This window comes from Numenius arquata, chromosome 1 (genome assembly GCF_964106895.1).
Source record: "Numenius arquata chromosome 1, bNumArq3.hap1.1, whole genome shotgun sequence".
NCBI lineage: Eukaryota > Metazoa > Chordata > Aves > Charadriiformes > Scolopacidae > Numenius > Numenius arquata.
The window spans coordinates 132,187,179-132,210,835 of NC_133576.1; the positions used below are offsets into that span (position 1 = coordinate 132,187,179).

Genomic DNA, 23,657 nt, shown 5'->3' on the forward strand with positions numbered 1-23,657 from the left:
ACAAAGTATTTAAGGTTACTCAAATCATACTTGTTGCAGAAATAGATTTAAAACATTTTTACTTTTTTTCTGATTGAGAATTTACCTTTTAGCTTGTGTATTCAGCCTTCCTGTAATACCACTCATAGGTTCACTGAGGTAAATAGCGTTACTTACATGCTTCAAGTCTGACGTGCTTAGAGTACTTTGCGAAATGGTTTGGAACCCACTTTCAGACATAACAATTTTTTTAATATTGGCATTTTTTAAGACCGTATTGTGGTACATTAAAAAGCAAACATTTTCTTTTGTCTCCGTTTTTGAGATGTTCCCCCTAACTACAGAATCCTGAGGTACTGTAAACTGACAGTCAGAATTGACAGGTTGTATTTGCCCCTATTTAGTGGTGAGGCAGTTAACATCTTGGGGAAATGTTTTCTCCAGCTGCAGAAAGTATATTAAAATATTCACAACAGCTAATTCCCTCACAACTCCATTGACAATTGCCAGCAGCTTCTACAAAGAGCTAAGCAGCCTCATTACAAATCATCAGGTGAACTCAATGAGGTTCAATGTTTAAAGAAAGTCATAATAATAATTCTATAAGCACAAAGCCCAGTGGAGAGTGTTCCTGGAAGAATTAAGCTATTACATTTTTAAACAATCATATGCAATAAAGCAGCTGAAATATTGTTTCATAGTAAAGACTATTGCTAATGCAAATCTGATTCATTCTAATGGCTACTATAATTAACTGCATGGTTTGAGAGCTGTTAATTTTGAGGATGAATAATTGGTTAAACCAAGTTTTGTGTATTGCAATGTAATACGCTTGTTCAATTTTCCACTTAATTTCAATTAATATGGGTTTTACATGTACTCCACTGTTGCAGTTTTTATGCCTATTATTTTTAATTAGGAAAAAGTTATACCTTGGTAGAACAGAACAAATGAGCAACACTGTGTGTTGTTTCCAAGGTTTTTTTTCATTACAGATATTTCAGTCTCATGTCACTTAACTGTACAAAAATCTTAATTACTGCTCCTGAGGTGGACTGGATCTGGGAGTGCCAGCTCCTGCATGAAACAGAAGGAAAAAAGGAATCTCTCAGTCCCCTCATTCACTTACTGACCTCTACACAGTGTTTTAGTTTGAGCTATGCATCTTTGCTACCCTTCCCGATGTTTTCAGTGCTCAAAAATGTTTCAGTGATTAGAACTGTGTGATGATGTTCATGTTCACCACTGAAAAGGTGAGCTTGCAGATGCACCTAATTTATGATGGGATTGATCACCAGCTGGAGATTCTTACTTATCTCCAAAAAGGTGCCTAGCCATCAGACTGGATGCTTGTCTTCTGGATGGATATTGTTAAACTAGATGAGTTTCACCCTCAAAGTCATATATTAGTCTCCATTTCTTTCAAGAAAAAAAAAATTGTCTGTCTTGTCTTCTCATGGTATAAATTGCTTTTCACATTGTGCTGCCCCAGCAGCCCAGACAGGAAGGTATAAGCTCCATCCCTGCCACCGCCAGTGCCTCTATGGCAAGCAGACTCTCATAGGGTGGAGAAAGAGGGTTCTTTGCATTCCCTGTGCTCCTGCCTGCCCACACACAAGACTCCCTGGCTCCTAGGGATTGCTGCTTGACTGATAAAAGGAGAGCAAATGTTCTAGTACAGCCCTTTGTTTGTTCTCCCTCCAGAGCCAAATCTTTCCAGGTGTCTGACGAATTCCCAGCACCATTGATGCGGTTGCTTTATCTCTGACTCTTCTCACTTCCCCATTATTAAAGATCTGGTGGCTGGAGTGCAGCTGGCAGCTTTACTGATGACATATGAGGCAGAAAACGTCCAGCCTACTCTTCCTTATCTGGACTGGTGCTGCCAACAGAACAAATCTGTGCCATTAATAACACTGGGTTATAAAAAACAAGGCCTTCAGGGTGCTGGTGAACGAATTTTTATTGTGCATTTCATGGAAGCTTAAATAGAAAACAGAAATCCAGACATTATGTTTTAAAAGCCTAACAAAGGAAGGTTAACCAATTCTGGCTAAACAGAGTCGTTGCCTATCTCACATCATTTTAATGCATTCATCTGTATTGCATCACTATCCTCACTTTGTGAACAGAGAGGAGCAAGAGACATAGAAGTAGGAGAGTTATTAACACAGGAACTTTTGGTACAGTAAAGAACCTGTGCCTAGGTCAGCCTGTTTGCACAGGATTAGCTTCCATGTCTCTAGAACGGAAGTGTTGTCTACAAGGTCACTATGGAATAGACCCCATGTTATCATTTACACATCAACAAAAGGTTTCTGAGTATTTGGAGAGATTTCTGCAGGTCGGGAGAAGATCCTGGATTCCCCAAAACATTATATTATCATGTTCATAGAATCACAGAATTGTCTAGGTTGGAAGGGACCTTTCAGATCATCGAGTCCAACCATCAACCTAATACTGACAAAAATCATCACTAATCCATGTCACTAAGCACTATGTCTATCCTTCTTTTAAATATCTCCAGGGATGACGATTCCACCACTTCCTTGGGCAGCCTGTTCCAATGCTTGACAATCCTCTTAGTGTAAAAAGTTTTCCTAATATCCAATCTAAGCATTCCCTGGCACGTCTTGAGGCCATTTCTTCTTGTCTTATCACTCGTTACTTGGGAGAAGAGACTGAGCTGTTTAAGATGCTTAAAAAGACTTTTTCCACCATTGATAATGAACCCACCAACAGACGTCTGAAGAGCTGATCGTATTTCAGCCCCATGCACTAACCTCCTGCTTTGCGGTGTTCCCTGGCAGGCCAGATGACTCTGAGGACGCAGCACGTTCAGGACTCCAAGATGGGCTTTGTAATCAACGCCATATACTCGATGGCATACGGCCTCCACAACATGCAGATGTCGTTGTGCCCAGGCTACGTGGGCCTCTGTGACGCCATGAAGCCCATAGATGGTCGGAAACTCCTGGAATCCCTCATGAAGACTAACTTTACTGGAGTCTCTGGGGACATGATCTTGTTTGATGAGAATGGCGACTCACCAGGAAGGTAACGTTGACATTTGTCAAACTGTTTAATAACAGACTTGTTAACTGTACATAGTAGATGCATGGAGACTTGACATCAAAACTAAGATCTCATACTTTTATTTTCACATTTCCTGACTTTCTGTGCTTATTTTTCAAAAAAAAACCCTTTTTTTAATGTACATTTTTTATGATGTCTAAAGTTAAGAACATGAACTTTCAGGCATACAATCTTCCTGCACAAATTTGTTTTCATCTATACCATTTCAAGGTATTACTTCTCACAACAAAACATCAGACCTTTATGTTCATAGGCCGTGACAGCCACCACAGCATTGCTCTGTCTCTCTGGGTGTTTAAATGTATGTGTCCAATTGTGCAATAAACAGTCATAGCAGACATGGTCCTTTTATTAAGAAAGGTAAAACAATATTAGAAATACTTTATTGATTTGTCCAGGATTTTTTTTTTTCCATCAGAATTATTAAAAATCTGCTTCCATATCGTCTAAATAAAGCCTTTCCACTTGCATAACAGACTAAGCTATTAATTTATCCTGTGCTCCTATAAGGCAAATTGAATTTAAACAAAGCTTCTTTTGCTGAAAACTTACATACATGTATATACACACACCTATGAAATATAAGACATAATATAAGATGGATAGGAAATGGTAAATCCATTGGTCAGAATATCTTGACATTTCCAAAAATTTCTGCTATTTCAGAACTGAATATTTTTTTATTTTATTTGAAAACCTGTGAAGTCAGCATTCTCTCCAAGAGAGAGCAGTCTCTACAGCCACCTACAAAGCAGCCTGTGTCTCTGGAGACACAAATTTTCAAACTCTTCAGACTCAGACTCTAAGGAATTGCATTGTGAGCTGGTGGGAGAACTCAGGCACAAACTGGCAGAAACCCAGGAAAATTTCTGATGGAAATTTATTTTCAGCACTGTTTTGGTGAGCAAGGCTGTCTTCCGCTAAACATTTCTATTTTTGCAAATAGCTGAATTCTGAAGAAAAGTGCTCAGTATAGATTTTTCTGACCAAATTATTTTTGAAAGACTTGCTCCAGACTTCTTTTAAAGGATTCCCATTTGTTTTTAATGGTGTTCAGATGCAGTGGACTGCATCTTAACTTATTCTTATCTGTTTCATTCTTTTCTTGCTGAAAGACTGAAAACTGCTGTAAATAAATGATATGTGACCTGCCACAGATAAAGGATATGTGGCATAACACCAATGACAATATCTAAATGTTGCAAAGAGACCTTTAGCTTTACCTTTTCCTCATGTTGGCATGCTTAAAATAATGATTTCATTCCATTTGTTGCAAGGAATTTAATTGAATGTCTTGGGTCTTTTAAGATTCAATTCTAAGAAAGATGATGAAGGAATTATATCACGTGCAGTCATTTGCTCAGTCACAGTAGGACATTAGTGTTTCACTGAAGAACGTGAGGACACCGTGTTGATTGTGAACCTCGGGGTAATGTAACTTTAAGAAAGTCCAGCCTCACTGGATAGGTGTGAGATACTTTAGTGCTCTGCCTACTCAAACTAAGGGACTGTGTGGTGACAAAATAGTCCCAGAGTTTGTTTACTTTTGAAACTCTTCTACAATAGTCACATCACTAAATCCCATCTACGTGCTAAAATTAGCCAACATTGAGCTAAAATTTACTTTTCATGATTAAGGCTTTATAGGAAGCTCCATCTTTAATACCCTGGTTTTGAGTAGTTCATAGTCCTTTTAGCACTGTCAAACACTATTTGCAACAGCTGGGAGATGGTGCAGTCATACTGGAACAACTCGTCTCCCCTGTTCACTCACATTGATAGCTGCATCTTCACTTTGTAAAACAGAAATATAAATCCTCACAGCTGTACTGTGGTGGTGGCGTTAAGCAGGAAATCAGAACATAAAAAGCCTTTCTGACCTAGATAGCTCAGGATTTTGATGTATGGCAAAAGGGTTTTGATATTATACAACAGATGATTAATCCCACAAGACGCTTTGAATCCTGGCCCTGTTCCAAAGTCCTTTATGTGTATGTTGAGCTTTAAGCAGATAGACTGTCTAGTGGAGGGCGTGTTTTAGGTGAGAAAGAAGACATGGAAAAAACCAAATGAATATGGAAGGATCAGCCGTGATTTCTCAGGAAGATAAGATCTGTAAATAGTATTGAAACTCCAAAGAAGAAATTGAGAAGGCAAGAAAAGGCAAGAAAAACGAGATACTGTTTTGGAGATGTTTTCCCTGTGCTACCAATAAAATACAGATACTCAGGAACTTCATGGCACTTCTGTTTTGAAAGAAGTGTTTTGCACTGTGGTTAGGGCACTGCTGGAAATGTGTTATTGCATCATCTGGTCTCTCCTGTCCTAAAGTGACAAACTGTCCCCGTGGTGTCTCAAGGAAGCTCCAGGGAACCAGTGACTCGTGAGCCTCCGCTACAGCAATGGACTTACTGAGGCTGGCTATGACTGTCAGTCCACCAGCACTGCTCTCCACAGAGAAGAGAGACAACATATTGAGATAACAGTTTCTTTTATTTGTTAGATTTCTTTCCAGTATTCCCCTTGGGATGTATGCATGGAATTACTACTGGAGGGATAATTGTTTTAGGTCCTGTGGCCTGTTAGGCATTGGCAGTTCGTCAGCCCATGGAACTCTGAATTGGCAGCAGTAGCAAAGCAATACTCGGAGAACTGTTACAATGTCCTGACAATGCTAAAGAGAGACTTCTCAGTGGCTTCTTGGCTAACTTTTTGGTTATTCTGTTTAATCCTTGAACAGACTTTTATTATGCCTGTGAACCCCAGAAAAAAAACTTACTTTATAATCATGTGTAAAAGTCTCTTTATTCGGGTTTGTGTGCGTGTGTTATCCGGATTCATTTGTTTCACTTTGGCATTGACATCTCCAACTTTGATGAGGTCATTCTCAAAGCTGTGGATCTTCCCTCCTTTATAGAAGACGGAAAGTAAAATATTCCAAAATTCAGGTGTTTCATAAACTTTTCTTCCTAGCTGGAAGTTGCTCATTTTTTCTTCTTCTTTTGGAAAGACTCAAGAATCATATGATATGGGTAATATTGTATTACCCATTCATTCAGGCTCCACTTCCATTTTCTCTCGCAGGTTTCTTGCAACCCTTGATCCAGACCTGTGTGTGATTTTGGCATTGAATCCTGCTATAGTTTCCCTGCTGTGACAGTTAAACTTTGTTTCATGATGCAAAGCATCCTGAGATCCATGGATAGAGAATATTATGGAATAGTTTTACTGTAATTTTTTTTGTGTCAGCATGGTAAAAATATTGATTTTAGATATACTATTGCTTGTCAGTCTTAAAAGTGTTGTGTTTTCTCAGAACTTAAGATAAATACTTAGGTATCTTAGTTAAGAGATTGTTTGATTTAATTAACCGGTTCTTTTACTTATCTGTACATTGTACTTCACAAATTGCACTCTGACTTAATCCAACCCTGACCATATGCTTTGCCTTGGGGAGTAATTTTGTGCCTGCTGACAGGAAAAAGTAGTCTCCTCGTTTATGAGCCAGGCAGCTTTTCTAAACCTATGATTGTGTTCAACGTCTCAGTCTATATCATTTGCTTATTTTCCATCAGTGAATTTCATGTTGCTTAGTCAGATTACTTGCAAAATCTGCTAAAGAGGAGGTAAAGAAAAGCATGACAACATCACTTCAGGAGTTGCCCAACTTTACAAACTTACTTTACAAGTAAGTGCTAAAAGAACTGGCCCGTAAGGCAGAAAGGCGACCTGGTGTTCAGTGTGCCAGGAGGAGGCTAGTGAGTCCTACGTCACGCCACAGATTTTCTGTAAAACTCTGTGAGAGCTAAAAAAAAAAGTAGTAGGAAGAAGAACGTGAACCTGAAAACTGATCAGCTCAAGCTCTGCTCTCAACACTTCTGTTTCCAGATAATGAGGTGATTTCACCCAGCGTAGGGTGCTCTGAAGCAGCCTGAGGCATGAATATTCTTTCTCTTCCATACTATACTGTACAAAGAATTAAATGCGTTCTGATCACTGAGGAATTATATAAAAATGAAGGGGGTTGTATGGATGGAAGAGAATAGTGTTTGCTGCTGCAACGTTGTAGAAGAAAAAGGCCAAAAACAAGGCAAGTCTCAACATCATTCTTCAAATGCCTGGACTACAGGGTGCCTCTTGACAAGGAGATCTCCCTGAAGCCTCCAGCAAGTCCCAGGGTCCTTTGGGGTCTGTGTCTGAAGAATGATGCCCGATCCCTCTCTGGGTGCCACACCAAATTGCATCTTGCAGTCTTACAGCACAGGACGCTTCCTTTGATCCCACAGGCCCAGGTTGCTTCTACCTTACTTTAGGAGCTTAGCTGTCTTCAGGCTTCCTCTCTCAGAAGGGGAATAAGCACCTGCAGACAGTGAGGAACACAACATTTGCATTTGCTGTTTTAGATTTCTCTGCATCTGCTATAGAGGGATCCTAGGACAGCTAGAGTTCCCTATGCAGTTGGCTTCAGTGCTGAAAGTTACACTGGTTCATTTCAGTGTCTTCCTTAAATAAATATAGTCATTCACAGAAATTCAGTCACTTAATCCCAAAGTGTTTAGGGGACTTTCATGGTGATAGTAGAAAACAAATTAAAATACAAAGGAAAAGAAAGATGATATAAAAAAAATTAATGGGAGAGACTTAAGGGCAAGCACAAAGTTTGAAATTTTGCCTTCTTTATTTCAACAAAGTACATAGTGTTCCTTTAATTTGAAACATTTCATTATGTTCTCCTCAACTCAGCTATGTCTCCCCTTTGTGTTTCCAAAGATATGAAATCATGAATTTCAAGAAAATGGGGAAGGACTACTTTGATTATATCAATGTTGGCAGCTGGGACAATGGTGAGCTGAAAATGGACGATGATGAAATATGGTCAGAGAAAAATAATATCATCAGATCTGTGTGCAGTGAACCCTGCGAAAAAGGCCAAATAAAGGTAAGTATTTTCTCCATTTTCTTTAGTCACGTAGAATGCATAGCCTTGAAATTCAAATTCATTTTCTTGACTCTTACATGGAGACAGTATCCCACACCTTAATTAAAATGTACAGACTTATGTATTTAGTTCTTACTTGTATCATAGTTACCTCACTGTTTTCGTAAGTTGCCATTTTCTTGTTTTCCTATATCTGTGAACTGCTGACTTTCTTATATTTCAAATGCTTTAGAACACATGTTGTTTGGGGGTCTTTTGCTGTGTATTTTTTTATGTGGAGTGCAAATCCCTGACTAGGACTTAGTACAATTGCAGGTAAATTATAAATAATAATTGCTACTATTTCAGTGCTAGACATAGACACCTAGACTGGAACATTATTACTCAGACCTGAAGTCTGTGGTACCAGCAGAGAACATGGATAACTATCACTACTTAAAACTTCAGGAAATGTAGGTAACTTTTTTCTGGTCATACCTGTTTTACTGATTCTTTGTTTCCCAGGTTTTTGATTTTTCCATCCTCCCTTTCCATGCTGCACTAAGTAAGGAGGGTAGATGAATTGTCATATATTAATTGTACTTTATTATCCTTCGGCATTCCCTGACACTGCAGAACAGTTGAAATACTGCAAGTCCTTAGCTTGTCTTGCAGTCATTTATATATATAAAAGCCTGTGAACTGAGGGGGTGTCCATGCTGGACAACAGAGTGGCTCAGACTGGAAAAAAGCTGCTGTAATTTCTGGCATGTCTCACTGGAAGCTGCATCACTTTTCTCTTGTGTTAACATAGCATGCCTGCAAAACTGGGAAGCAGCTACTGCGAGGGCCTGGTGGGAGGCTGACCGTGCCCTGCAACACAAAGTGACTCTCTTCAGTGTCAGTTTTCCAGAGTTTTAGGACACAGTCACCATGTCTTATTCACTAACTTGCCTTTAGTAGAGTCAGTAAGAGAGTCTCATCAGACCAAATGCATATGTCTTTAGTGTAGGCATATACAGTTATATCAGATTCCTAAACTCTCTTTGTAGTCAATTGAAATAATATATTATTCCAGATCGGGGGTCATCTCGTCATCATGTAGACTTTGAAACTAGTGAATATGAATCTTGGTGTAGGTAAAAGACACCCCGCCAGGACAATTGGTTCAGACAAGAACATGCCTTCTGCAGACACATAAAGGAAGGTGGGATGAATTACTCCCACAGTAACTAACAGGGGTCTGATGTTAGCCTACTCCAGCCACAAAGTCACATATCTGAGGAGACAGAGATGGACAAACAGATGATAACTTCAGAACTGGGTGGCTCTGAGTTCTTTTATGCTCTGTTGCCACAACACAGGTGATGGGAAGTATCTCATGATCTTCATTAAGACAGTCTCCTTTTACCTTCTGGCCATGCTTTCAAGGATTCTCCCAGGAGGATTCTTCACTATGAAGACAATTTATCACACACTTAGACACATGCTTGAAGTCCAGTGTCTGAAATGTTCTTTATACTTTTCGTTAGGTTATTGATTATAAATCTCAAAATTTACTTCACAGTCCTTTATCTTCATGGTCTTCACAGATGATGGGGGGAGCTTGACTCTGCCAAGCTCCATGGTGTTTTTCCTGCAGAATTCTGTGGGTTTGAGTTCTTATGCAGGAATGTGAAACATTCACTGTAATGATATTCAAATCCCAGCAACATTTGGTACATCCATCTGAAGGACTTGATAAAATCCAAATACAACCCAACTCTATACATTTGAAATAGTGCATACATTTATTTAAATAAATACAGGTTCAAAGGATCATCCAGATAATAAGAGGAAGGGGAAATAATCTTTGTTTTAAAGCTAATTATTTTTGAAAAAAAGAACACACTTTTTAACAGTTAAATTTTACAGAAAATATAAATATTTTACAGAAAAATAAAAGGATGAAGAAATAGCTGACTAAACAATTTAATAAAAAAAGTCTGACCTGATTCTGAGTAGAGGAGAACAATTATTTTGATTCCTAGAGAATGATACATTAACTTTCTCTGGATTAACCCCCAGGTAGTGCTGGGTAAAAAATGATCAGTGTATCAGTTTTCTGATAGATTTGTCAAATTCAAAGTATTTTATAGAAGATGTTGATTTGGTGAATTTTAACAGAAAAGTGTAAATGAATTGCTTTGATAAAAAGTCTAGGTGTTTTGATAATAACTTAAGGTTTCTATTTTGCCATTTCATTTTCTTGAGTATTTTACACATTGAAAAATTATGGATTTTTATAATGCATTGTTTACCAAAAATGTGTCTAAAAGTTAGTACAAGCTTTCTAAGAATTGATTTTCCCAGACATAAGAAATTTTGTCATTTGTTCAACTTTTCGTTCTAATTCAAAATGAAAGAAATCCCAAGATGTGAATTCTTCTTGAGGACAGATATTCTGTTTTGCAAGTAGCTCTAGTCTCAATAGTTGCAAAGCAAATCACTTATGCTCCCATGGCCTTTCTGCCAGTTTAGTTATTCAGGTGTGGCTTTTTTTCTTTTCATGCTCTATAATTTTAAAAACAATACCAAAAATTGGTATTTTCAGGTCCCCATATTGCTGATGAAAATGATAGATTTACACATTTTTCACTGCAGCATTGTAAAGAGCAATCCAGGTTTTTTTGATTACACTATTTATTAAAATTGCAATGAAGACACTGCAAAAGATACATAAGTCAATCTACTTCTTATGTTATAATTGGAAGTATTCATTTATATATTTTTTGGGAAGAGCAGCGAAACTGGGAATACTTTATTTCAAAAGAAAGATATACTGACAAGAAGCACAGATGTTTCTAGTGCCCAGAGATGATAAATAAGGATCTTGAAAAATCTGCATCTCAATCATGAGTGAGCAATAACATTTGGCAGTGAATTATAAAATGAGAAATCAGGTCAGATGTTAAAATGGATAAAGATAACATTCTCACTATTAAATGTTAATTAGAAATGCAGTAATTAAATAATTCTGGAAAAGGCATGTTCAGTTTCATTTCTGGAAAAAATCAGTTTTAACAAGTCATTTAGAGTTGGATGAAAAATAAGCACCCGAAAATCTTTGGGTAATGAACCTTTAGGGAAATAATGCTGTCAATATGATTCTCTGTACGGATCACAGTGTAGTGAATTATATGCCCTGAGTATCATGCACTGTCTTGTGTAGGTACATTGTCATCCATGAAATTTTGAGTTTTGCTAATTCTAAGTGGGGAAAAAACAACTTATTGCCATTTTATACCACCCCTTGCACTTTTGTGGGGTTGATGGTTTCTTTCTTCTGGTACATACATGATGGGACAATTGAGAGCTTGTGTCATATTTTGTATAAGCAAACACATAATGAACAGGAATTCTCTTTAAAATAACATTTAAAAAAAACTCTATCAAACAAAAAAGAGATTAAAAAATTAAATTAGCAACTGGGGCGGCATGAATGTATGCTTATGTTGCTAAATCAAATGTCAATTTTTGTCTCAGGTGATCCGTAAAGGAGAAGTGAGTTGCTGTTGGACCTGCACTCCTTGTAAAGAGAATGAATACGTGTTTGATGAATACACGTGCAAAGCCTGCCAGCTCGGCTCCTGGCCCAACGAAGACCTCACAGGTAAATGAGTTGTGGCTGTGCTTATGTTGTCAATGAAAAACTTCATCTGCTGAGCTGAAGAAATAAATGCCAGATACAAGTGAGTAAGAGGACTGTTTCAGTCAGATTGAACCCAGTGATAACGCTGACATTTGAACTGAGGCTGGTATTTGTCTTCTTGCCTCAACCTGATCCAGGAATCGTTGGTGTAATTCAGCTGCTTTCTAAAGACCTGATTTACTAGATTTAGAATTTAAAAAAATATTCCTGGTTTTGTATTCAACCCTGTCCTAACATCTAGCTGGTGATGCAGATCTTGTCCTTCCCCAAACAAGTAGGGAAATGAAGTCCTTGTCAGAGAATTTATTTAAGGAGGTCAAACCTCTTATTTTCCTCCCAAGCAGGTACAGAAGAGTCACACAATATTTCATTTTTTAATCTGAAAAAGTTATGAACTAGTTGCTGTAGTTACTGCCGTTAAATGCATGAGTGCTCCAAACAGACTTAGGTTTGCTTTAGTCCTTTGTTCACTGGAGCATCTGCTAGAATACAGGGTTCATGTTCTCCTTGCCATGGCATAAATCACTATGCTCTTGCAGAATACCAATTTTCCTACTTTAGAGATAGATTTCTTTGACACTTGTATCCTACGGCCTCCTCTTTATAACTAATAAACAGAATTCAAGTATTCAAATGCTCAGAGCACACACCACTTCAAAATGTTGTTCAGGGATCAGGTTCTCATTGTTCCAGGCTCTGTATAGACAAGGGGAGAAGAGAGGTTTTTTTCCAGAAGAGCTCACAGACTTAGCTTGCGTATAATTTCTGCAGATGAGGGGAGAAATTTTTGGGGTGAGAGGGATGACAAAGGGGAAAACAGTTTACTGGATGAATTTGTGTAAGCAGAAGAGTGTCAGGCAAGGCTTGGCCTATAGACAGATTATTATATATAAAATTAATCCTTTCCCGGTAAGGAATGCTGTAATATATGAACTAGGTTACCTAATTACTGCAAAAATGTAATTTAGCCATGAAACTGATGGGATATTTTTAGAAAATGTCAAACGTGGAACTTTCCCTGAGAAAAAAATCTTTTAGCTGAGAAAACTGAAAAAGCAATAAAATGGATTTGCAAGCGCTCCTCAAGCCCCGCTCCCCCAGCCTTTCCTCGCTGGGCACTCAGCAATCAGCCAGCAAAGCTGCCTCATCTCAGGGAAAGCTTTCTTGTGCCAGGAGAATGGAGAAGGGGAAAAAAAGAGACCTGGCCACACGTGTCCTCCAGAGCAGAGCACTGAGGGCATGGTGTAAGCTCAGGTTCACATGCCAGCTTGCCCATCCAGAAGCCTCCAAAGCCCACAATGCAGTGACCAGGCCACCACACCAGGCTGGTCAGTTTATGAAGGAAGGTCAAATAGTGCAAATGGCCAACTCTTCAACTACCAGAGATCTTGTCTGAGATGTGGCAGATCCCAGCTCACATCTCCGTTTCAGTGAGCACCTGAGGTTTTACCCAACATAGATTAACTGGAAAAGGAGCTGCTACAAGTCAGTTAGGAGGGAACTTGGAGCAAGTACCTCGTCAGACCAACAGAGGACCCACTTCTGAGACACCAGTGATGGGAACTGCCCACTGACCTGGTGAAGTTTGGGTAATTAGCCTGTAAGCACCATATGTAAGGCTGGTCTTCGGGCTCTGTGCTTTGAGCTGGCTCCCCAGGGTGTACAGATCTCCATGCCTCAGGCAAGGCATCAGAATGGGCTTTTGGGAGGATTTATCCTCTGAAGATTTATTCTTCTTCAGGATGGAAGAGCAAGATGGGGTGGCACCTTGAAAGCTCTTGTAGGATGAGTCGGTGATTTTCTACCCAGCGATGATTGTTTTAAAGGAAAGTAGTTGTCTTAAAAAGCCAAGCCAACTGCTTTCTGTATTACATGAGCTGCCACATTTTGCAAAACATTCATCTGGCTTTAGACATGCCAGACTTTATGCCTGGCTTTAGACATTTTATGGCTTTATAGGGACCAAAGTCAATATGCATTAAAAACTACCCCTCAGCATTGGTGCCAAGCAATGTTCCTCGGGAGATCTAACTCTTGTTCCTCAGCCAGGCACAAATTCAGCAGGCACTGTTTGGAAACCGAACCCCCGCCTTGGCCTCCATGAGCACAACTGATACAATATGCACTCCTGGTAACAAGATACCCATTACACTTCACAGCTGTGTAGTCCACACCTAACTTACTATTAACATTATGACTTGATCTTATCTTATTTAGCTTTGTATCAAAAACAGATTTTTAAAAGTCTGTTCCCAGCTTATCATACAATATATTGAGTTGTATTTTAAATGATCATATTTCACTGAATTTCACTGAATTTTTAGAGTTGGAAGGGACCATAAAGATCATCTAGTCCAACTCCCCTGCTGAAGCAGGATTGCCCAGAGCATGTCAGAGCATGTTACTCAGGACTGCATCCAGGCGGGTCTTGAAAATCTCCAAAGAAGGAGACTCCACAACCTCCCTGGGCAGCCTGTTCCAGGGCTCTGTCACCCTCACCATGAAGAAGTTTTTTCTCATATTTGAGTGGAACTTCTTATGTTCCAGCTTGTGCCCGTTGCCCCTCGTCCTCTCACTGGCAACCACTGAAAAGAGTCTGACTCCCTCCTCCTTCAACCCACCCTTCAGACACTTATAAGCATTGATAAGGTCTCCCCTCAGCCTTCTCTTCTGCAGACTAAAGAGTCCCAGCTCTCTCAGCCTTTCTTCATAAGGGAGATGCTCCAATCCTTGAATATTTATATATTCATTCAATTTCATATTCAATATTCAATATTCATATTCAACATTGAATATATTTATAGCCCCAACCTTTGCAGCTTGTAAAAAACTGTCTCTCAGTCTTGTTTACAACATAAGATTTAGTAACAAATATGAATTAAAAGTAAGGAGAGGGAGATGTATTTTGTATTCTGGCAAGGAAATTTTCCTTCAGTTTTATAAAGGATACACCAGTCTCCTTGAAATGTCCCTAAATCTGATACTGCAGCAGTCTATGTCTCTTTGCAGCTTGATAAGGTCATGTCTTAGCTCCACAAGGCTACACATATAAAAAGCTCATTGGAATAAGTGTTCCTTGAATGATCACCTTCAGATGATAGTCCTGTAAATATATCAGCCACACGCCTGAGAAGGCTTTTGATGTGGAGCTGTACCTCACTGTTTGCCAGAGATCTGAACTTGGATAAAAACATATTTGGAATCCTTTCTTGGCTCACACAACAAAACATCGCTCTGTCTTTCTTATGTTGAATGACCAGCATCAGTCTTCTGCCACAAACTTCACTGTATAAAATGCAAAATGCAGGAATGTTGCTCACAGAAAGGAAGAGAGATTAGTTTTTTTTTTTTCAGTCACCTGTGGGATATCAGAATTCAGATGCAGAAAGGGAGAAGACAGAAGTCCAAAGGTAGTCGAGTAAGACAAACGGGAGGAAGAGTTTCTCTTGATTAAATCAGTTAATGGAAAATATCTCCATCTAGAAGTGAAGCTGAGGCGAGAAAAGGAATGTTTAGCCACCCATATTTTACTTCTTCACAAATTTCAGTTTCATTGCTTATGCATACAACATTCCCCAGGGACTAGGCTCCTCCTTGCACAAAAAAATTAGTCATTCTCTTCCCTTTCTCCAAATTTATTTATGCCATCCCAACATGCACCCCAAGTCATTTTCTTCCCCCTCGTTTAGTATCAAGATGTGCTTTCCAATCTACTGTAGCTCCTCTTCTTCCCCATGCATTGTGGTAGCAACATTCATACATTACAGCACCACTTAATGCATTAGTATAGACAGTGTGGCTGAGTCACATACTCATTTAGAGCAAGAGAAACTCATGGGTTTAAGTCCAGAAATATATGCCAACCCTTCCACTATCCCTCAAAGCCCTTCTTCACATTATATTCACAGCGGAGGGGAGAGAAATAGAGCCCAGGAGTTTAGATACCAATGAAGGGATTTTCTTAACACTGAGGATCAAACCTAAATTAAATAAATTTTTCAGTAGCTTGATGAGAATGGCTTTTTGGTTCTCCAAAAACCCAAGTGACTTTGAGGTTATGGCCTTCTGCATTCAAAAAGGGTGCCTCAGAAAGACCAGATAAGTTTTGTTCAGCATCTCAGAGCTTTTTCAGTGGAAGTAGGAACATGTTGGTCCAGTTATTGGTTTCCAGTGCTGGTTTAAGGACATTTTTGAGGTGGGAGAGAGGCAATTATTCTCTCTTTCTGTGATTCAGGGACAGCATACAACAATAACAGAAAAAAAAAGCTTTGTCTAGTGACCTCAGGGACTGCAAGGAAAGTAGATAATATTAATTTCAGTGACACTTAGATTATCTTCAGGCTGTATTGACATTTTTCTCATTCTCTGTGTACTCCAAATACACTGGCTATTTGATTTTCTTAATTGGATTCCCTTGAAAATGGGAGTGGAAATACTTTACAGCTCTTGAAATGTTTTCTTTGCCATTCAAGGATAAGGCTAAATACCAGAAATATATATATTTTAGTATAGCTACAAAAATGTTTTCACCAAATAAGGTACAGTAAACCCAGGATAGCAGCATTGTGATCTTGTCTGCATGACTGAAAGTGCCAGGTAAGAGCTGGATTATCCAAACAACTCTTGAATGGAAAGGATTGAGAAAAAGGGCACCCCACCTCTAAGTGACACAACAGCCATTTCGAAGAGCTCTGACAACACTGATGTTGTGTCCTGTTCAGCTTGTACCAATCTGGATTCCGCACTGAGAAGCGAGGACGGCTGCCTCCCTCATCCTGAAGGCACTGCTCATACTGTCAGCAAGAGCCGCAGAGAGCAGGCAGTACCAGGAGCTGCTGCTGCCTTGCCTCTGGGCAATATCTGCTGCGGCTCATGAAAACCACCTGTGGGACCAAGGAGATGCTCAACATCAGATCTCTGTGGATGCCCACAAGGGCTTGGTCTACTCTTCCTGCAGCATGTTGATCCAGGCTGCAGCTGAAGCCACAGGGGTCTGAGACTTGGGTGTCTTGTACAATTAGATCATGCTCCTCCCCAGCAAAATAATCATCCATACCTTGCCTGAAATATTTTTCAAATGGTAACTATTTGTTACCATCAAATTGCTTTCTTGTATTGTTGCTTGCAATAAAGTTACAGCCATTGGTAATTTCAGCAATCATCTGACAGTTATGAGCACGAGGCAGAACACAATTTAGCCTGTGCTGACATCGATTTTGCTGCTGAAACAACACTAGAATCTTGCTTTTGACCATAATTGGTAAGACTGTAATTCAGACTTAGGGTAGAAGAAGGACACAATTTTTATCTGGCTGGTTAGTGTTATAAATGCACATCAGCAGAGACAATGTTCAATTTTTACCCTGATTTTCTGTGCCTTGTATTTCGTTTTCCTTTTTAGTTCTTGTTCTTATTCTTATTCTTATTCTTATTCTTATTCTTATTCTTACTCTTATTCTTATTCTGTATTTCTTATTCTTATTCTGTATTTCTTATTCCAAATGAAATGTAACCATTTCCATAAGTCACTCTCATATCAGCCTTTTGGAGAAAGTGGATGAGGATGAGTTAAGGGTTCAGGTGGCAATATAATGGGGGTTGGACAAGATGATCTCCAGAGGTCCCTTCCAACTCCATATCATTCTGTGATTCTGTGATAATGACCAGGATCTCTGGCTGTCATTTTCTCCCCTCCCTTGTTGCTGGGTTTGTGGACTTCTCTTACCTCAAATGCTTGTTCCAGGTAAAGTGTGGACTTTAGCTTCCAGCCCATTTACAACCCAAGCCTCCAGCATGAGCCACACGGTGCTTCAGGCTCAACTGAGCTGCTTCAAGAATGCGGAGCTCAATGGCTTGATGAAGAGGGACTTGCCAACAAAGCCAGAAGGACCCACTTGTAATTGTGCCTTACATTATGGAAAGTTTGCTGAACATGACATATTCTGAACAAAACATTTACAACATGCAGAGCCAGCATTTTTTGGTGAAGCTTAAACCAAAACATTAGAGCTAACATACGGATGGACCTGATTGCTGCAATTCGTCAGTTGTTCCAGTCATTCTGCACACTTGTGTAACTAAGGAATCATTCCCCATGTGGTCACAGAGTAACTTTAATGTATTATTCTAAGACTCATGGCCTTGCCTTTTACTGCAATGCACAGCATATTTCTGTTATTAGGGATTTAGGCTCCTGAACTACAGATGCTCCAGCTTTTGCAGTTTAAGATGTGACCAATTCCAACTCCTGCCCTGCAGAGGTGGCAGAATAAACACATGCACAATTATCAGTCACATCCATTGACTGTGTAAACCTGCCTTTGGTGATGGTTTCAGTAAAAGTGATAGCCTGGGAGCTGCAGCAGCTAAGAAGCAGCAACTGGTCACCTCTGCTATTGTAGCAACTATGAAAGGTCCCACCAGAACAAGACAAAGAACTGGCGATCATAATAGCTTACCATAGCTACCAGAACGCAGTACTGAAATGATAAAGATGTCCTCTCTCGCTTCAGTTGTGGAGGTCACGGGGGTGCTTTCTCACCCAGGGCTTTGTAGGGTGTAATCCTCACTTTTGACTTGTCAGTATGGGTGCCAGCTTCATGTAGATTTTTATTCTGATTCCTACATTTTTGCATCTCAACTCACCATATGTGAAAAGCCAAATAACTAGTCAAGATATCCCTTCTCCCATCTTTTGGGATTGTAAATAAGGAAACATTCAGAAGCATTCATATAAAATATCTAACAGCATGACGTCAATACACTTTGACTAATGTTTGCTAAATCCTATTTGGAGACTCTTCTTCACAACTAAGATGGGGCCAAGTTGTTTAGGTTTCAATCTTGGTGTCTGGACTTTGGACTCTTTGGACTCTTTGAAGAATTTGTGAAAAGTTACCAAGAAAACCAAGTCTTTTTTCAAGCAGTTTAACTCACTGCCCAGGATGCCACACCCTACTGAAAAATACTTAGGACTTTCTAAACCAATAGTTATTTTCTGCCAGGTTTAGTCTCCATTTGCAGATTCACTGAGCTTTAGTTCATGGTGTTGACTTAACAGACTTCACTGAATTCCCTTCCTTTTTCAGAGTGTGTCCTATTCACAAGCCTTAGTCTGTATGTTTACCTTTGGAACTAGTTTAATTACGTATTTTATATTGCCTACCATGAAAGGTATTTTCAGTGCCAATACAGTTTTATGGATGCTGAAGGCATGGTAAGGTCTCTTAGGCATCAAGGATATCATAACAAATTAAAACAGTGTCATGATCAAATCCCCGGAAAATATGGACTATAATACAGTGCTTCATATCTGTGAACTCTTTTCCCAGATGAATTAATTTTAAAGCAATATGAAAGATCAGAAATAAGTGACAAGTTTAGCTCTAGAAAGAGAGTGCAGCGTACTAACAGTCCTAAGGCAGTGGTCAAGCCTGCAAGAGTTCTTCTCTCCTTGTTTAAGGCACAATGTAACCCATCCCTGAAGTAGCCATAAGTTTTCCAAAATATCAGAACTTTTTTTTTCTTTTTTTTTTTCCCACGGAATAACCTTATACAACCTTATCTGTAATTTGTTGGTGATTTAGGATGTTGCTTTCAGAAATCCTTTCCCCAGCAAATTAAATGGGACTCTGATTTTTTATATTAGCTTGTTTTTCTATTCACATGTGAATCAAGTATCTTGCTCCCACTGGCTATATTTCTGGCCAGAAGAACAGAGAAGCAGTTTTATGTCCATTTTACTGGGGCTCTGGTCCCAGAAGTAGTGCATTCTTGAGCACAGAGTAGAACAACTCTGCACCTGCTCCAAACTGGACTGGCTCCTAACAGCCTTTCCACAGGCCAAAGATTGCCTCGGCACACTGCAGGGACCACAAGACAAGGCTGCTGGCTCTGTTCCATATGGAGTTTCTGAGCCGGCTAAGAGAGAAGACTTTCCAGGTGCTTGGAGATGTTGATGAAGTGTACGAGGTAGGCTATGGGGCAGGATCTTGTCCAAATGACCATTGAGCACACACATATTAAGGGGACAGGAATGAGTTCTTCTTGTGTTACCATTTTTCAGCTTTTACCTTGATGTAATCCTGGCCACCAACCTAACCTGAACACTCACAGTGCAGTTTTCCCATATTTCTTTTGCTTGATGTAGTTGTCCCTTTCTGCAAAGTGCCAGTGTAAGAAACCATTAGCTGTGAAGCTATTATATGAAAACCTCACCAATCATTGCTTTATGAAGACCATCCAGTCCTTAAATCTTAATTGAGCAATAAATCACTGCAGTTTAGTATTCTCCTCATAAAGTATACCCAGTGATGGGGGAAAAAATGGGACAAATTTTCAACTCTTTTCTCAGGTATTTTATTAAGAGAATGTAGAAAGAGTAATAAAGCAAGGAAGGCATGAAATAGTCTGAAACTAATGAGAAATGCTTGATTATGATTCACCTCTGCTACATTAGAAACTGAGCAAAATTCAGCCTCTCTGTCATTGTCTGCATGTAAAGGCCAGCTGACAGATAAAGACCTTTTGTCTTCAAATTTCCTGTCCAAAAATATATTGTAGTATTAGAAACTTGTAACAAATCATTTCCCCAAAACATTAATTAAATTTTGGTAAGACCAGAAATAGATTTAGAGGTCACTTACTCAGAAAACGTCTTGGGGAAGAACCCACATGGGCATATCTGCACACACCAAAGTATGTTTTCTGATTTTTACTCTTTTCCCACCACTCTTACTGGTATAAAATGTTGATTTTGATTATATGATTCCTGTGCTACATCCATCTTGATGAAGTCAGAATGAAATACTGTGTCTCCCTCACACTGAATAAGGACACCCTTTAGAACCAACAGGAGTCAAATAAGCATCATCAACTAATGCTAATGAGAGTGTTTCATAAAAATCTAAGTGTCTGTTACATTAAGACATGGTATTAACTTTATTATTGCAACAGAAAACTTTGCACATTAAAGCAATTAAAATATGAATGGAAAATTAATCTGCATTTAGTAACCAAGAGCACAATTCTGTTGCACTGGAGTGACTGCAAATTCCTACCCTTTAACTGCACCAGTGAAAAAGATTTATTGACCCTAATCCTTCTGATTTTTATGCAAGAATACAGGACTATCTGCCTTGTAATTTTGCCACACAGTCCATTGAGTATTCCACCATATTGTAGGTTGTTGGGTATTTTTGTAATATTAATTGTTTAGAGATATAGAATAGAGAAATACTGCAAGAAAGGAGGAGCTAAGCCCAATATCTAAGAGTACCATTTCATGGGATAATTTTTACTACTAAGAATGTCAATGACAGCTTTGTAAAATCTTTAAGCTACACCAAACACAAAGTAAACTAGTAGATTTGCATGTAGAAATTCCCAAATTATACACCTGTTGTCTACATTTACTCCCGTTTATCAAGTCGTTGAGGTCTCAGGTTCCCTAATTAATTCGCATTGCTTGGCATCCAGATGCCCAGTGCTGGGTACCCTCACTGCTGAAAACACAGAAGTGAGCACCCAGCCCTCCTTCCCCATGGTGCAAAGTGCCTTGTTACCACCCTCCCCGAGTCAGGCTGACACTCTTCTATCTGACCTAGTCAGAAGACAGCAACCTCATTACAACAATCCTAAATTTTGAGGTCATTTAGATTTTGCAGTCAAGCTTAATATAAGTATAGGGGAAACAAAAGTTTTTAATTGCTTTTCCTCCTCTCCATCATGTCCTTCCAGCAATCCTGCCTTGGCTGGCAGGGCCAGTGTATCTATTGTCAGGAAGTTACACTCCAGAGCACCAAAGTCTTTCCCTCTTATTCTTTTTCACTCCCAGAGCTATCCAGGCTTCACAGTGCAAAAGGCAAGAAGGGATGGAGGAGGGACATCAGTGACAAGTTTTTGGCCACCTTTTACTCCTGTCCGTTGATCTGCACACCGTGGAATGTGAAGCTTCTTTGCCTTTCTATGGCACGCATACATAGAGTGACTTATCAAAACGCATACATAAACTGAAAACCAATTGCCCTTAGATGGAGTTGCACTGTTTTAATTCAGCTGTGACACTAATTTATTTATTTCAGTTTGATTTCATGAGTTAGATGAAGCTTCAATTCCTCAGAAGTCCCAAAAGGCTGAATGACAGATAAAGAAGAGAGCAGGGTGTGTCATCCCAGAATACCTATCATCTGCAGCTCTGATCCCAGAAAACTTTCGTTAGAAAAAGGCAGCATATCTGAGAAAGAAGCACTCTCTTTTTCTTGACAACTAGAATCTATAAGATTCTTCTCCATAATCATTAAACAGGTACCAATACCCATCATAGTGTACAATATAATTAGTAGGACTGACATCTGGTCCTTTAAGTTCATGTGTTACACAGACAACTTGGAAGCATTTTGCACCAAGGTAATGTAACTTGATTCTGAAATTTGTGCATAAATTACTAAATTTAAAAGAATTTAAATGGAAAATTCCACTGTGATGAGAGGTGGCCTATCTTAACCAGCTTGGCCATTTTTTCAGTCATTGTGTTATACTCCAGACAAACTGTATTGCTGAAATAAGCTGTCACTGAAAAGTATTTATTGTGCCATTATATTAACATAATCTTAGCCTATATTTATTATAATTACACCTTCCTGAAAGACAAAAAGAAGAGTAATATCAGGAAAATCTGTAAGTATGTCAGCAAAGAATCTCACTCCTACATACTTCAGTTTACCTTCTTTTTTCTTTTTCTGTAGGATGTGACCTCATCCCAGTCCAGTATCTCAGATGGGGTGATCCTGAACCAATTGCAGCAGTTGTTTTTGCATGTCTGGGTCTGCTGGCCACCTTGTTTGTTACAGCTATATTCATAATGTACCGTGATACTCCAGTGGTCAAATCATCCAGCCGAGAACTTTGCTACATCATTCTAGCTGGCATCTGCTTGGGTTACTTGTGCACTTTCTGTCTCATCGCAAAACCTCAACAGATTTACTGTTATCTTCAACGAATTGGCATCGGCCTCTCCCCAGCTATGAGTTATTCTGCTCTAGTAACTAAAACCAACCGCATTGCAAGAATCCTGGCTGGAAGCAAGAAGAAAATTTGTACAAAGAAACCTAGGTTCATGAGTGCCTGCGCCCAACTGGTTATTGCATTTATCTTGATATGTATACAATTAGGCATAATTGTTGCCCTCTTTATAATGGAGCCACCAGATATAATGCATGATTACCCAAGCATCCGAGAGGTCTACCTGATTTGTAACACCACTAACTTGGGTGTCGTAACTCCCCTTGGATATAATGGATTATTAATTTTGAGTTGCACCTTTTATGCATTTAAGACAAGAAATGTCCCAGCTAATTTCAATGAAGCAAAGTATATTGCCTTTACAATGTATACCACCTGCATCATTTGGCTGGCTTTTGTGCCAATATATTTTGGAAGCAACTACAAGATAATCACCATGTGTTTCTCAGTGAGTCTGAGTGCCACGGTGGCCCTCGGCTGTATGTTTGTGCCCAAGGTCTATATCATCCTTGCTAAGCCTGAAAGGAATGTACGCAGCGCATTCACCACATCGACCGTGGTCCGCATGCACGTAGGGGATGGAAAGTCATCTTCAGCTGCAAGCCGCTCAAGCAGCCTGGTGAACCTGTGGAAAAGAAGGGGATCATCTGGTGAAACCCTTAGGTAAAGTTTGTTAATGTGGGAGTGTGGGGAAGCAATTATGATCTTCAGAGAGTTGCTAATAGTGGAAGGACAAAGGGAAATATACTAATTCCCTTTGCTTCTGCATTGGGAGAGGAGTGAGTCCTCTCTCCCACATCTGTAACAGTTTTGGGTTTGATTTAGTTAAAATGCTGTGCAAAAACAGGGGACAGAGCAATGGGCAAACAATTACAAGGCTGGAAGTACTGGCTGTGTCATCTGTAAACTTAATATAGGGAGGGAAACTAGATCTTAGGAGAAAAAAACAAC

General features: G+C 39.3%; 1 protein-coding gene across 3 annotated transcripts in view; it reads left to right on the forward strand.

The window, feature by feature from the left end:
- Positions 1–23,657, forward strand: part of GRM5 (glutamate metabotropic receptor 5) — a 286,727-nt gene that overhangs the window by 239,110 nt on the left and 23,960 nt on the right. For all 3 annotated transcript variants that reach the window (XM_074160092.1, XM_074160100.1, XM_074160108.1), the window contains exons 4-7: positions 2,790–3,036; positions 7,846–8,014; positions 11,519–11,645; positions 22,430–23,369. In XM_074160092.1, the coding sequence (XP_074016193.1) occupies positions 2,790–3,036; positions 7,846–8,014; positions 11,519–11,645; positions 22,430–23,369 (1,483 nt within the window). The remainder of the gene's footprint in view (positions 1–2,789; positions 3,037–7,845; positions 8,015–11,518; positions 11,646–22,429; positions 23,370–23,657) is intronic.